Source organism: Cucumis sativus, chromosome 4, assembly GCF_000004075.3.
Source record: "Cucumis sativus cultivar 9930 chromosome 4, Cucumber_9930_V3, whole genome shotgun sequence".
Lineage (NCBI taxonomy): Eukaryota > Viridiplantae > Streptophyta > Magnoliopsida > Cucurbitales > Cucurbitaceae > Cucumis > Cucumis sativus.
Genome location: NC_026658.2, coordinates 2,629,027 through 2,646,206, shown reverse-complemented (window position 1 = coordinate 2,646,206; position 17,180 = coordinate 2,629,027). Strand labels below are relative to the sequence as shown.

At 28.3% G+C, this 17,180-nt stretch overlaps 2 protein-coding genes across 2 annotated transcripts; both read right to left on the bottom strand.

Annotated features, from left to right (window-relative positions):
* Positions 1-5,157: 5,157 nt before the first annotated feature.
* LOC101204729 (oleosin 1) lies at positions 5,158-6,906 on the bottom strand. The gene is made up of 2 exons (XM_004146853.3): positions 6,526-6,906; positions 5,158-5,598 (listed from the first exon to the last, which is right to left on the bottom strand). Exons 1-2 carry the CDS (start codon positions 6,813-6,815, stop codon positions 5,460-5,462), a joined length of 429 nt encoding a protein of 142 aa, XP_004146901.1. The 5' UTR covers positions 6,816-6,906; the 3' UTR covers positions 5,158-5,459.
* A 2,175-nt stretch (positions 6,907-9,081) lies between these two features.
* On the bottom strand, positions 9,082-11,934 carry LOC101204482 (MATH domain and coiled-coil domain-containing protein At3g58370). Its single transcript, XM_011654782.2, has 6 exons — positions 11,833-11,934; positions 11,492-11,624; positions 11,179-11,345; positions 10,737-11,016; positions 10,043-10,209; positions 9,082-9,943 (listed from the first exon to the last, which is right to left on the bottom strand). Exons 1-6 carry the CDS (start codon positions 11,885-11,887, stop codon positions 9,801-9,803), a joined length of 945 nt encoding a protein of 314 aa, XP_011653084.1. The 5' UTR covers positions 11,888-11,934; the 3' UTR covers positions 9,082-9,800.
* Between the last annotated feature and the right edge of the window lie 5,246 nt (positions 11,935-17,180).

The following is a 17,180-nucleotide window of genomic DNA, read 5'->3' as shown; positions in this document are numbered from 1 at the left end:
TATTTTACACACACATATATGCTTATTTGGTAAATCACATATTATATATTTGAATATGTGTTATTAGTTTAAATAAAAGATATATAGGTCATACTCAAATGCTATGCTTCTATTTAATAATTTTGGTGGACTAAATTAAAACATAACTTAAAAGTGTGTGATACCATGTGACTTAAAAATATATGTGTAGATAAATGTAAAAAATATATAATATATTATTTTTATTATAATATGGACTAAATAAACACAAATTATTGCCTTTCTAAAGAAGAAAAAAAAACACAAATGTTGTACATGTTAAATCACATAAATTATTTACTTTTACGATATTGAATGAAGCTAAGGTTGAAACGTACATAATCATGTTAAGGACTTTGACGATCATGTACTAAGTACCCATGATTTTAGGTCATATTATACTCTCTTTTGTGAATAATCTTAATTAAATTCAAAATTAATTCTTTATTATAATTTTTCCTACTCCATTTGACATATTTATTAAAAAGATGAGTACTTAAGAGATAAAGGAATATAAATGTTTTTCTTAATTAAAAAAATGAAGGGCAAAGTTTATGGTATCTTTTGGTAATTAGTAAGCCTAAAGTTTTTCATCATCTAATAATACTCTCAATTTTCCTTATGTATAATCTTTTAGGGATATATATAGTGTTAACAAACTTGGTATAATTAACAAGATAGAAATAAACATTACTATAAGCACAATTTTATAGGCACACCACACACAAGTAATAGCTTCTCTATTTATTAGTGTGTACTAGGTCAACATGCTTTTTTCTTAAACATAGAATGAAGTCCACTAACAATTTTTTGAAGTGTCTTTTAGTAGTCATTAGAACACACAACAATTTTTTTAGATAGATTAATCTAAAACAATAGTATATATACAAAGATATAATGATAAAGTGCTCTAATTAATTAACTAGAAGACTTTTCTCCTAGCTTTTTGTTATTTTTCATATTTCTTTCATTAGAGCTAGATTCTCTCCGGTCTCCAACCCGTGGTTTGAATATATCTTACTTCTATCTTATATTGCTTAAATGTATCTCTTTTCATGTGAGAACATGACGAAAGCAGTAAAGATATATATGAACCTAATAGTTAAGATGTTTAGGTTACCAAATACTCCTAATTCTCTTAAAGGTAACGTGATATCATATTCATAACTAGGAAGGAGATGTAATAATTAAAAGCAGAGAAATTGAAGTTTTGTAATAGAGGCAAAAACAAAAAGTGAAGTTGAGGAGTTGAGATAAGAATCCATAAAATCAATTAATTAAAGAGAAAAATTGAATGCATGAAACGGTCATATATATATATATAAATGTTATGTTAATAGAAAATAAATTCATTGTCCTTTTAGGGTTTGTTTGGCTCACACGTGTGTGTATGTGCAACAAATTAAACAAACTGCCGTGCATTTTCGTGTTCCCACCTACCATCCTTAACTTCCACTTCTCGCCACAACACACACACACACACATATATAACCCTTTACACCTAAAATTACAATCATTCAACCATTCACAATTGCACATCTAATTTAATCCTATTTATATCATTTTGTATTTGATTTGTATTCACCATATTCAACCTTTTATTTAAAAAACAAAAAACAAAAAAGTTGCTATATTATCCTTCTAACATTTATAAAGGATTTGAAACTATTTTTGCAAAAGTATAAATGGTTTAAAGTTGTGGTGATGACATGAATGACGTAGATGATTTAAATTTTTGTTTTATGTCGATTACTATTACACCATCTCAATTACTTTTTAGAAAAATTGTCAAAAATAGTAAATTTAGCAAAATATTTACATGTTATAGCAAAATTGAGATTATTTCGATAAGAAACATTTGATAGTGAGTGATATCTTTCATCTATTAGTGACATTGATAAGAAGTGATATAAGTTTATCAGTGACTATAATGGATAGAATTAAAACTTTTTGCTATAGTTTGTAAATATTTTAATATATTTTGTTGTGTTTAAAAATATCCCTACTTTTTACTTCAAGAATATTTTTAAAATGTTTATAAACGTTCGAAGGTAATATTACAACTTTTTAAATAACCGAAGTTAAATTTATATAAGAAATTGCATCAAGTGACAAAAATATTTTTTAAAAATAGGTCATGTTATCTATTTTTTTATATATTATGAATTAGACAAAATTGGTGATATCAGACGATAATCATAGGATTATCGACTTTTAAATTTGTTATTTTTTTTGTTATTTTTTTAATTTAGAAAATGTAATGATATAAGACTTATTATGATACATTTTTTTTTTGTGCTACTTTTGCAAGTGAACTCATTTATGTTTGGTAAAAAAAATGAAATTGTCAATTTTAGGAATAAAATGAAACTGCGATTTTTAAAATTTGTGGAGTATGAGTTTTATTAAATATAAAAAATTGAAACTTCAAGTAATAATATGGACATGGTGCACGTTTGGCACGTATGGATTCAGTTTCGTCGACGGCGTTGTTGGTTGTCAGAAGTGGAAGCCTCATAAACAAGTCGTTAGGAGCCTTCTACGCCTTCCATAGTTTCTTCTAGAGGAGAAGGCCATAAGAAATGATAAGGAGTGAATTGGATCAACTTAAGGAATTCAGCCGATCCTCCTTTATCGTCTTCTTCCAAGTCGTAGTCCTCGTGTGGGACGCACATGCTGTTGCTTGTCATTGTCTTGCTCCATACGATCTAGCTAGCAATTACAAGGGGGCTTCCCATGGCAATAACTTGACAAAGATCAAGTCCTTATGCTTGGAGGTCAAAAACCCTTTAGATATGGAAGTTTTGAGCCTATTCTTTTGGTTTTCTCAAGCAACTGTCTAGCTGTATGTATTCTATATCCTGTCTTCTGGGGTCTATTGAACCTGCTAAGGTAACTTTTAACCCCATGTACTGGCTCTTTTTGGTCTCAAACACATCGTAAGCATTTGTTAACTGTGGTGTTATATTGTGTTTATCCAATTCCTTTGGCAATGAATGTTTATTTATGTGTTTTAAGAGTGAGGCATTTGTAGACTTTTAGTATTTTCTTTGTTTAAAACTTGTAATACATATAATTAATATTTAGTACACATTTTGATGAAGCATTAGTTATTAAACATGTATTGTTAGATAAATTTATGAATTAAGACTAATAAGAAATAATAATAATAACTTGAAAACCTAATCTAACCCAACATGACCTTTGGTTGCTCAAAAAAAAAAAAAAAAAAATCTCCACATAAATATAGGGTTTGAGTATTCTGATACTTTCTGGATAAAATTATCTTGCCCCAGATTTTCCTCTCATTCATTTACGAAGCAACAGCCCCAATGTATATATAATTACATTCCCATTGATTCGAGAACATAAAGAACAATAAACAATAAATGGAAAATCTAATTGGAAACCAAAAATCCTTTTCCCATTTCCAAGCATAATTTTGAATCTCCATTTGGGACCCGAACTTGTTATTGGACTCCGAGGGACACCCGTAACAATGTAAAATGGACTCCGAAGGACACCCGTAAAAATGTAAAAATGTTCGGTGCACTTGCTGATCCGAACTCATTCAATGTGATTCAAAAACACTTTTTTAAATCACAAGAAAGTTCATTGAACACACTTTTTCGTGAATTTGATCTTGGGATTATATATTTTACATACATATGAAATTTTTTTATTTCTTTTCCTCTTCTGGTAATGTAGATTTTCTTGCAAACTGTTACGACAAATAAAGAGAACACAGTTTTGAAATATGAAGTGGTGGATGAAGAGGCAACAGTTACCCTTATATTTGAGGAAAAGGGTTCGTAGTTTTGAATATCAAAGGTGGGTAGCCACGAGAGGGCTAGATGAGACTGAACTCATCGAAGGGTTGCCCCAAAAGTGGCTTTCAGGGCTTCGATCGGGACATCAAAAGCGTTACCTTTGCTTAGACCTTGTTAAGAAGGTACGTATTTTGTAGTGCTTGCACTATATATTGTACTTAATGTACATGTAACTATAGCACTTCGATCAAAATATATTTTAAGGTTCCTACCTTCTCTACATGCTCGATGATCTCATACTCGATAACATTTGTGAAAAGAGTCTTTTCTGTACACTAAAAGAGGTAGGTCTAGAAACTTTTTGGATTTTGAAGAGATTCAAAATTTGATCCACCTCTCCTTTCCATTCTTTTTCTTTCGAATTTGATAAACTAGTAAATAACAAGACAGAGGGAGACCCAGCCAAAACAAAGGCTTTTTAGGGACTCTAGAAGAAATCAAAACTGAATCCTAACATGAACTATAATTCTTAATATACTGATAGATGATGTTATGGTCAAATATGACTATATATCTAGAAGGATCGACTCAAAAGGTCATTCCAGGAACCGGAAAGGGCTCGTAGAATCAAATCACTGCTTAGCAAGCACAAAAAGATCAACAAAATGTGAACAAATTATATCCAAGTGTTCGGCCAACTACATGTTTATAGTGCGATCAATAGTTACAAATTCACAGTGGGAACTAAATAAAATTCTTAAAAAACCACTTTGTCAAAGTTATTTTCTTAATTTTTAAAATTTCGCTTGAAGATAAAAGCGAAGATTTTTTTTTTTTAAAACGAAAAAAAGATCAGAACAAAAAGGATAGAAATGTATTATCCAAAAGTAAAAAATAAAAACAGATAGAATGATGTCTTTCGTGGGCTCACATCACAGATTTTAGGATTTATTTTTTTGAAAATACAAATCTCGGGGATTAAATCTCCTGATATTATTTAAGATCTGATCTGAGAAAAAATTACACCATATCTAAATGTAACTAATTGGAAAAGTAATATTAGTCTCGACTTCTATCACGAGCATCGTGGCAAAGCAATTTCTAGTTCAATTTTTATAAAAATTGAAATGGATCGCTATAGACCCAAATATAAACATCTCTTTACAATGAAAAATACTTGTAAGCATCCGGGCAATATCAATATTGAATCTTAAAGCCAAAATTGGAACAAAAAAAAAATACTTTCTAAGCAAACTTTGTTGACACTGGATTAACTCCTGATATTAAATTATTCCCAACAGGAAAACGAAAACTTGAGGACAGTTCTACCAATACTTGTAAACATAACAATTAACTGGTGCAATAATTATATCTGAATTGAGAAACAATACACATTATATATTATTCAAACTCAAATCCAAGAAGTACTCAACCATTTCAGTTCTTCGATCATCAGAAAAAAAAAAAAAAAACCAAATGAGAGTACGTACAGAAGAGAGAGGAAGAGAAAAGGAAAGGTCCCTTACAAAGACACTAAAGAGAAAGCTAATTGAATAGCTTTCTGTACAGAAGAAGACATTTTAACATAGAAATTAACGTAGACACTTCCAAAGAGAAAACACACAACCAAAAAAAAGGGGAAGACAAACCCATTGTTATGTCTTTGTTCTTTTAAGAAGTCTGAGGGCCAGAAGTGTGTTGCTGTCCAAATTGCTCGGCCCGGTCCTTCATTTCTCGAGCTTTACTCGCTAGCTTGTGTCGAGCTAGATCTAGTTGATCCGCACCTGGTGGGTGTTTCCCTGTCACATACCTATAGGACAATGTTCAAACACACATTCAATTAGTACTTTAATTAAAATACTGATTCTCGTAATTCAACCAGCTAATGACCTACATTATTATGTAATCACATTACAATAAATATTAAGATATTTCCACTGACAGTGACTAAAATTGAAAAATAAAAAGAGTCAATACATAATAGTCAATAGGACTGCGCAAGGATGATTTCATTCTGAAAATATATACTTCAGATTATAACACTTCAGCCCTTCTTTGGTTACCAACATTTTTGCTGTTCAAAACAATTCATTAATAGTATAGGGACTAAAATTGGACAAACTAAATTCTATTTTGCAAAAATGACACTAAAATATAAGATCCCTCAAATAGAAAATTGGGTTTCATCTCCAAGGAAGAAAAATGTTCAAACCCTAAGGTAAATTTGAAAAAAATTCAAAACTATCCTAAATTATAAAGACATGTTCTTCTAGGTGTTGTTCTCAAATATAGCCAAATAAACCAAAACATCTATAAATATAGCAAAATATCACTATTTACACTCACGTTTTTCTATATTTGTAAATATTTTCCAAATGGCTACCGTCCTCTAAAGTGTTTATAGATCTCTAAATAGCATAATGCATGTAGAAAATCATAGATGAAGCTAATGTTCATAAGCTCAGCTTTTTTTAAAAACATAAACAAAATACCAAAGGGCTATTAAACTAAACCTAAGGTAGTGAATAAGCATTATAAATATCAATTATTGTTTTGTTCGACAACTACTTAAAAAAAAATAGTCTTACATCGCTAATAATATCTCATCTTCATAATCCCTAAACATTAGATTTCACTAACATGCACTAAATTAATTCTTTAAAAAAAAAGTAAAATATCACTAATAACATTATTCATAAAAAGGAACAAATATATATTTATATATATATAAATTTACCTATAGATCCATGAAAAGACAGTAATGCCAGCGACCCCAAACCCGCCGGACGCCAAGAACCCCATTATAAGAAGAGAAACGGTGATCACAGCCGGGACAAGAACCGGGCTGAAAATGACGAGCAGTGGGGTGGCGATGGTCAGAGCAATGACAGTTCCGGCAAGGATGAGGCCGGAGAGAACGAGGAGAGAGCCACCAGCGGTGGCAGCGGTGGCAGCCTTGACAACTTGGTAGCGCGGCTGAGAACCGGGCTGCTGGTGGGACTGCTGGTACGGCTGATGTTCGGCCATCGGAGAAAGAAAAGAAGAGATTGAGAAAACAAAAGCGTTAAAATTATCTAAAATATTATATAAAAAAGAAGATGGAAATATAGTGATAACTGTGAGAAAAGAAAAAGGGTTGTGGTGTAAATATAGAGAGAAATGGAGGGTGGCCAAGTAGCACGTGTTGAAGAGTACTTTGGCACGTGTCGTGAACGTTCTTATGCATGATTTGCATGTAAACCAAGTGCCTTCTTTCTTGACACCTCAAAACTATATCATCCTTTCTTTTGAAATTGGGGAAAATTCATAGGATCCTTATTATATTATATTGCAATAGTTATATATAATGTTAGATATCTATGATACTTGAATAGAAGTTGATATACATAGTTACTACATTTATCAATATATTTTCAAACACATTTTTAATATATTGTCAATAAAATTTTGATGTTAAAGAGTACACTTAATTTAGTGTATAAACATTCTATGATTTGATTGATATATCTATTATTTATATTATATATTGAATTGTGTATTTATTATGATATAGAGTCTTTTTGTTCAAGTGGGAATTAATTACTAAAAAGTCAAACTTTTATTTCTCCAATCTCATTGGTCTAAGGTGTTTTGAATATATACACACACACACAAGTATGTTTGACAATGCAACTATATATTGATTTAAAGTAACGAGAAGACTATATGGATGAAATTTACGATTCTAAGGCAGGCAGGTTCTAGTTTTTTGTGTTTATTTTTTTTCCAAGTATAAAATGAGGGAAAGATGAGGCACGTTCTGATCTTAGGATTTTTCATTCTCCTATCAAATTGAATCTAGTTTGAAGAAGTTGAATTGAGTCAATCATCTAGAGATTCTTCGAGCTAGATTATACAGAAAAAGGGTAGTTTAAAGAAGTGTTTGCAAAAGAATAAATAGATCACTGAAAATTATTTACAAAGACAGTGTAGGTTTTTAGCTTAGCAATGGTTCTCTTTTATCTTTTTCACTCCTTGGTGTCAAAGTTTGGTTAACATTGTCAAATATTGAAAATATAGAATTTACAATGTAACGTTTAGGTATTTATAAAAGACTGAATTTTTGGCCTGAGGTCATGGGCAATTAGCAGATGAACTTTTTTTTACTTAAATTTTCGTTCTTCTCTCCGTTATTTAATTAAAATCAATCTTGAGTTTTGTTTCCATAGTTCCAATATTCATTAGAGTTAATCTTGAGTTTTGTTTTCCATATATGAGTACTTTTTCAGTCTATAGTTATTGTTGGGTTCATCTTATTTATTTACTTATTTTTGTTTATCCCTAGTTTTCTCTTCTTTTTTTTTTTTAAAGTTTGTTCATGGTCCAAACTTACTCTAAACTTTCTATAAAAATAACGGTAATGTCTCTTTATATCTTAGAGCTCACGTTAGGATCAATATTAATTTTCAAAAAATTGTTTGAATTTATCTATATAAAGATAAATTTAAAATATCAAGAAGAGTTTTAGCTCAAGTATATTCGTATAAAAGATTTTGAGTTAATATCCCGAAAAAATGAATTCAAAATTCCTGAGTAGATTTTATTGAGAAGGAAATGGTGGAAGGGCCAATTTGAAAGAGGAGTTATTGGGCTTTAGGAGAATTGATCTATTAAGCCCATCATGATTCAACACCATACACTCTAAAATTAACCTTTTCGAAATTTTAAAACAAACTCACACAAAATATTTGTGGGATTTTATTAATTAAAAGCAAAATAAATAAATAAATAAATAACAAACATTTATCTTACATACTATTAATAATAGATATTCACTAGTATGTTTACTGATTATGACTTCTCATTAATCATCCAACGCTCATGTCATGTGTCTATAAGATACTTAATATTAATGACCATGTAATCCACCTCATACTTGTCAAATTGTCTATAAATAGTGACATTTAGTGAAGTTGTAAGATGCACTTACATCGAACATAAATTAGTAAAAAAATAAATTTGAAAGATTTTACTAATTTCCTTAATTTTGTTTGTTTATTTATTTATATATTATATTTTTCGATTATTGTGCCCTATTTTCACAACAATTTTACGTGCAAGTGGTAATTTTCATATATCAATTTTTCCTAATTTGTTGTTTTATTTTCTTATTTGAATAGTTCAATTTTGAATAACCAACCCAACTTGAAACTAAGCAAAAAGCTGTGAATTCATTTGGTAGCAACATCAAATTTCTGGTAAATATTAATATCACCTTCAACGATAAAGACTTAATATCGTAATCAATTTAAAGTATAAGAACTAAATTGTTCATTACTTTTGAAAGTACGAGAACCTAATAGTAACTTTTAACAAATAATAAGGACCAAATACGTTAACGACATGGAATAATGAAACAAATATAAATATAAAAACACGTACAAATAAAATTAAGAAAAAACTGAAAAAATTAGAAACCTAATTTCATTCTTCCTCTCTCTCTCATTCCCACGCACCCAACTTTATGCATCATCCCCTCTCTTAAGACCCTGGAGATCAGAAGGTAACACAATACTCATTGGAGAAGACAGCCGTTGTTGTCAACAGTTTCTGCAGTTCGTCATTTCTAAACTAGGCATTGTCTGCTTTTAATTACGTCCAAGAGAAATAAAACACAGTTTTGTACGTCGTCAATAATATCAATTGGAGAGATAATGGCATGCAACTGTTGTACTCTGTTGGAGAGGTGCATACCATAGAGTTCTTGTAGTCAAACAGGAGTGTGTTTCTAAACTCTTACCATTGTCTCTCCCTTTGTTTATTACAAAAAGAAAAATTCATCTTCATTATTTAAGAATAGATATATGGAAACAAGATAAGGAGGGGGAGAGAAATAATTAACATCTAGCTCAAGTCCATTATTTATTTACCAACATTATATTACTTTAAACACAATTCAATATCATGTGCAGTAATAATGTCTAAGCGTAGACGACATTGTAAACTTTCAAGATAAATGATGCCCATGAATTATCAAAATTCTTCCACAGTTGACATGGCCACAATTCTAGCTTTGAGATAGAAAGCATCATTTTGCGAATGAGTACTAATTTCTTTTCTGGACAAGAACTCATCAAAACCATTGCCATGACCTGGGGTTTTATACCAATGTTCATCTGCAAAATCCAATTATAATAATAATAATAATGTCACATAACATAAGAACCTAAAGAGAAAAAAATATTTGGAAATTAATTTCAATTAAAAGACCTTACATGATTTGTCAATATATTTTTTGGCTGAAAAGTTATAAACACCAAGGATAAATTTTGCATAGATTTTCTTCCCCAAAGGAATGGTCTCTGAACTATCCAACTTCAAGTAAAGAGATATATGTGAAGTCTTTCCCAAGGAATTACCATGTGGGTACACCTCCATTCTCCTAATAAATCAAAACAAAGATAAGGAGTCAGACTTTTTTTTTTTTTTTTTCTGTAAAGATTCAATTTATACTTAAACTTTAAAGTTATATTAATTGTATAAATTTTAAATCCTAAGTTTTTGAGTTAGTCAATTAAACTCTTTAATTTTCATACATTCAGTACTATGTGCCTTTGAAAATTATTAATACATTACTTCTCAAAACAAATGCATACTTTTTTAAATGTCAATTTTTACAAATTGTACTATACTAATTCAAGGGAATCCAGATCACTTAGAAAAGTTACATTCATTCATTGATGAATTATAAATTGATTCATCACGTCCTTTTAGTTTCTTGTTCAAAACCAAAACTTTCACGCTAGATTTTTCTAAACTATGTAATCAATGGCATAAATTGATGCATCCACAAAATAAATTTAGGGTTTAATTTGATACATAACTCCTAAAATTTTAAGCATTTAAATTGGTAGTTTTTGAAAAAGATAAAACACAAAAGATTAGTTTACAGGAGCTTTTTTCACTAACCATTTTCTTCCTTTGACATTGAAGGGTTCTGAGATATAAAATGGTTGCTTTAAAGCAGAAAATGAGTATAGAGTCCAAAAATAAGTGTCTTGTTGAGGCTCTTTTAAAATGGTTAATCTCTCTCCCTTGTTTGAGGCTTTAAGTATAGAAACTTCAACCCCAAATGTACAACAATTACTCACAAGGAAGCCACTGGAGGCTTTATTGAAAACATTATGAGAAATCAAGTGAGTGAATCCATGTTCACTCTTCATTTTAGAATACTTCCTCATTTTCCCATCTGCAAAACCAATACATATTTCTAGGGTTTAGGGTTTTGTTTATTTTATTATAGGTTCGCCTGAGTCTCTCGACCTTTAATATTTTTAACAAGAAACATGCAGATGACAACAAGATCAGTAAGAACACCATATAATTAGAAAAGTAATATGAAAAAAATTACCTTGGATTGTTAAATAGTTATCTCTGATTTGATCAAATATAAAGAATCTGAAAATTACCCTCAGTTCCCAACCAAGAGGAAGATTATTATCATTAGTTGATACAGCCAAGAAGAGAGAAATATGATCTTCCACTTCTTCGTTTCCATTTGGATATAAAATTAATTTCCTAGCACACACATATATATAAGAAATAGAGAGATTAATTAATTATGATGCCTTAAACCCTAGTTGATATGATATATTAAATCATGTTTAATTTCAATCTAAAATATAAAGTATTTTCAAAATTATAAGTTTGGTTCCCAAATTTACCACTTGTAGCCGTCAACTTCAAAGTCTCCAGATTCACATTTCTTCATCTCAATTTGTGAAAGCACCGAGTAAGAATCAATTTGAAATGCATAATGAGATGGTGGATCAACCCTCCTCGATTTAATTGTAATTTCTGCATAAAAAAAAAGATATGCAAATTAAATTAAATAATATCAACATTAGTAAACCAAAATAATTTGGGTTATTATTCTTTTCTTCTAAAGTTTGCCAAACCTTGTGTACTTAGGTTGCAAATAACATAATCGAAAAAAATATTGGACACTAAGAGAAGTGGATATAAAGTTAACAATATAATAAAATAATTTGAAGTAGTAATATACCGTGTTGTCGTTCATCTATTTTTGTAGTATCATCATATGACATATTATCATCCATAATAATCTCAATGTTTGATTTGCTTTTCTTTCTTCATTCTTCTTTTATTAGCTAGCTATATATATAGATGTGAAGAATTTAATGTATATTCCTTCTGTACATAGTTTGACAATTGAAACAGAACAAAGAAAGGAAGATTCAAAGGTTTTGGTAATGATTATTCTTTTCTTTCTTTTAATCATGAAAAATATAATTAGAAAATAGAAAATGAATTTATATATACATATAAAGTGGTTGTTTCAAAAGGGACTTTATATTTCAACCCAAATCCTTTTCTTGCACTCTTGTTAAATGAATCTATGTTAAGATAAGAATAGTGCAAGAATATTCCTTATGAGCACAAAATCCTTTTTTCCAAAATTTACTAATTTGTAATATATATATATATATATAATTTGCAATAAATGAAATAATATGGCTATTTTCAAATATTAGAAAAATTAAAAAATATATATTTAGCTTAACAAAAAGTATATTGTATATCAACAATATATAGACTGTGATAGTATTGCTATAAACCTAGATGGTAGTTTATTTTTTGCTAAATGATGCTATAAAAAATGGCTAATAATACTTTATAATTAGGTATAAAACCAATATAGTTTTATTTATATTAATGTTAAAATTTTGACTTAATATTTCAAGTAATTTCCTAAATTATTGGGCAATTTAGCATGATATCAAAACAGAGTACTTTCTCTCATATATTTCACTTTTTTTTAGGATTATTTCACTTTCCTATATTAATCATTACTCAGTTTGACTAAAACCCCATACATAATTTCAAAGAAGAGATTAATTTAAGCTCACCCAACCTTCATCCTCAAAAGGGCAGGCCATAAAAATTAATTATTCTTAAAACTTAATAATTTTCAGCTTTAATATGCGTACTTTAAAAAAAAAAAAAAATTAAAAGGTCTTTCAAATATCATCATATTTTTACGTAAATTTTAAATTAGAATAATAATTTCTAAAAATCATATTTTCTTTTAAATTGTTTTTCTTTTAAAGTTTAAATATGGTATAATTATTTTTTAAAACAATCAAACAAAAAAATATTTCAAGAACATATATTTAAAAATTCAAATACTGCACATATCCAATAAAAACTCATTTTATGACCTTGAGTTTAGTGGTAAAGTTTGAGTTAATACGATGAGTTAGATGTGTCTATGTTGGTAAGATAATAGTTATGAAAAATGAAAATTTTCGATACATATCAAACTTGAATAGCGACTTTCATTAAAATCAATAAAGTTCAATCCTCGAACAAAAAATTAAAGAAGATTTATTTAATACCCAATTTAATTTGTGAAGTGACAATATTATGTAAAATTGTGAGTCCTCTTGTTCTTGTCCATTATTGCTCTCTTCCTCACCTCACCCTATCTCTCAAAAAGAAAAAAGAAATCCTCTATAAATATGCATATACCCACAAAACATGAACACCAATTAACCTTGTGTTTATCTTCAAAGTTCAAAAAATAAAGAAAATGGAAGTCCAATAAATGGAAATATAATTTGGTGATCCATCAGTAATCTATTCCAATCTCTTCTCTTCCTTAACTGACCATTCTCACGACATGATTCTCTTCAATTCCCTTCACCACGCAGTCGTTTTTGGCCTTTCCCCTCTCCATTATTCCCTCCCTCCGCCGGCCTTGGGGGAAATACGCCTCGAAGATTCATGATCCGGCCAAGAATGGGGCATCATGTGTGTGGCTTGGCACTTACGGAACTGCTGAGGATGCGGCTTTAATTAGCTGACGATCGAGCCGCTATCAACATGCGCGATTCTAAGGCCCTTCTTAACTTCCCTAACAGCGCGCATTGCCTCTGATGACCCTCCGCCGCTTAGAGTCTCGGCTAGGAGGGCAGCTATTGGTTAGCACCTAATCCTTGTAAAACAATCAAAATTTCTTTTACTCTATAGTGTATTTCAATTTTTGTATTAAATCGAAGAATGCTTGTATATGGTTGCTTTGGTTTCAAATTTTGAGTTAATAAAATATGTCATATGATAACAAATAAATGTAAAGTTATGGACCAAAACCATTCATTTATGAAAATCTTCTGATCCAAAAATTGTATAAGTTCATTTGTTGCATTTCTTGTTGAAGCAAAAATCAGCAATGATATATACAAAAACCATAATTTGTAGTTGGTACCCACGTGGGAATCCCAATTCCTGACGTGTCGCATTTTCCTTTTTTTTAATTAGTTTTATTTAAAATAGATTTAAATTAAAAATTTAAATTAATAACAACAAATATTTTTACATTTTTTAAGTTTAATAAAAAATGATAAGTTAATTTAATTATTACATGAATTTAAAAAACAACAAAATAGTAAGCTTTTTAACTTAGTATTCTAAATTTAAATATAAATAAATGGCCACTTTATATTTCTGTCACATCCACATCATAGAAACTTTTTTGATTCCTAATACTTTGGATTATTATTAAAGTAAAATGAATTAATCTCATTAACAATTTACCTTGACCCCATTTTCAATACGAGTAATTATTGAAGTAATTTTGAAGAGAAATCAATGACCATTTATTTTTTATTTTTATGTCAATCTTATTTATATATCTTTTAATATAAATGGTTTTTGAGAAAAGGAATTTTTTTAATTATTATTATTTGTAAAGATAAACAAACAAATGTGATTATGTTATATCTCTTTTATTTAGTAGTGTGATATAAACTATTTTTGTTTAAGATAAAACGTGAGTTAATTAAGAATAAGTGAAGTTAATGAAATATAATAATGTTTAGTAATATAGGGTGAGGGAATTTGATGAGATAAGCAAATGATATGTCCGGAGGAGGAGGAGACAAGGGATGCCCCAATCTCAATTTCCCAATTTAATTATTCAATCAATTCCTTTCATCCTTTTTTTGTTTTTTTTTTCTTTTGGACAAATTCTATTCATCTATTGAAGAGTCAATTTTCCAATTATTCTCCATTTAATTTAATTCTTTTTTTTAAATAAATAATAGTTTATACTTTTTAACATATTTTTTAAAAATATAACAAATTAGTAAGATATTTACAAACAATTTCAAAACGGAAAAAATGCATAGCTCATAATGGGAAATACAAAAAACGTAAGTGGTTAATTGACATTCAACGCATAATATATTGAAAAATGATCGTTTAAATTTAAATTTGAAGTCAAATCTAAACAATTTTTTTAGATTTTTTGGTAACTCATTTAGAGGTTTTTTTTATAATTTTTTTGGTACTCATTTAGATTTAATCGTTTAAATTTTGCTAATTTTTTTTATACACAATCATTTGGATTTGACAATGGTAGCCAAATTTTAACAGTTTTTTTTCACGGTCATTATATTTGGAATAACAAAAAACATTGTTTGAATTTTTTTTTTAAAATAATAGATCTTTTATACTTGCTAACCAAATAATAGTTTGAAAAAAAAAATACAGTAGAAAGAAAATAAAATAAAAACTATGGAAATAAAAAATTTAGAGTGCAAGCCTAGAATATTTTTTAAAAAAATGTGTAGTTTAATAGGTTTTTCCATTTTGTTAGACGGACCGTAAATATTTTGTATGTTTGTTAGATTTATAAAAATTAACCACTTTCTGTTTAAAATATGACAATTATTTTTTAATAGATATATATGTATATGTATGTATACAGTGTTAATACTAATTTAGTAGTTTTTTAAGTCTCGATAATTATATAGGTTCCGTTTGATTTGACTTAAGAAACAAATATTTTTTAAGAAATTCATTTTTATTTAAACTAATTTTTTTTTAAATGGTTTAAAATACAATTAAAAACATAGTTTTGATTAGCTTCTAGCTAAGCATCAAGCATAATTTCCCCCAGATAGGCAGCAACATAAGAACAAGGAAGAAAAAGGTGGTGACTGACTTCCTCATTTTTTCTACACATAACACATCAACGAGGCTTAAGATTCATACTTGGGAGCCTCTTTTGTAGATTGTCAATTGTGTTAATACATTCATGAATAAGGGACAAATGAAGAACTTACATTTTTTTAGTGATGTTAGATCTTCACAAATTTCGAAAGATGTCCATATCATAGAAAATTAAATCCTCTTTGATCATCAGTCTGAATAGCCTTTTTTTACAAATGTGGCAGTGAACCAAGTCAAAATTTTAAAAAGTTTTTTGTTTTTGTTTTTTAAAATTTGGTTAAGATTTTAAATAATGTACGAATGAGAAGAAAATAGACTCAAACGTGGAAAAAAGAAAAAAAACATTAATAATTACTAAATGGGGTTCTAATAAGGAGCATTTTTAAAAACCGTAAAATAAATTAAACTATTTATCAACTATAGCAAAATTTTTAATTTAAGTAATAGTTACTTATAGACTTCTATCAACGTCACTAATAGAAGCATATCAATGGTTATCAACGTCTCTTATAATAGAATCTGAAAATTTTGCTATATGTTAATAAATATTTGTTAATTTTACAATTTTTGCCGTTCTTTTTTTAATAATTTCTTTTCAATTATAAAAATTTATTAATGTTAAGTTCGCAATAACTTAAAAAAATTATGTTAAATATAAAACTATATATAAATGAATAACAAAATTATGAACTTGTTATATGTTTAACAAATTTGTACAATTATTATAAATATTTTAATTTAATTAAGAAAAAGAAATTTGAGTGTCTAAAACAAATAAAGAAATATAATTACACATTTTATGATTTGAAGTTCAAAATATTTAAACGTTTAATTAAGTAGAATTTTATTTTACATTTTTTTTATCCTAGAAAGGTTTAACTAAATTTGTCTGTTAATTTTGAATCTCCCAAAACTTAGGTGAACTTTCACAATTTTCAATCCATTAAAAATTTATATGACAATGATGCATAATAAAATTTTAAAGAAAATTACTTTAGATAATAAAATAATTTAGAAAAAAAATACCTCATAACACTTTTTTTTATATTGTAAATTTGGTAAATATAAGACGAAAATCTGTTTTAAAATTTGTACTCTTTCAAATTCTAATTGATCTGTTTGAATGAGTTTAATCAAAATTCTTTCTCATGATTAATAAAGTAATGATAATGTAAAAAGGTTTTAAGAAATATACCAATTTTTTTCTTGTTGAACTAAAATTCTAGAGCAAGACAAAAGAAATACTTTTTTTATATATTAATTCTTTTTCAAAACTAAAACTTCAAATAATTTATACATCAAAACTTTAATTATTCTTAAAAAGAAAAACGAGATAAACTACCATTATAGATTTGTTTAAAAGTACAAAATACTCAA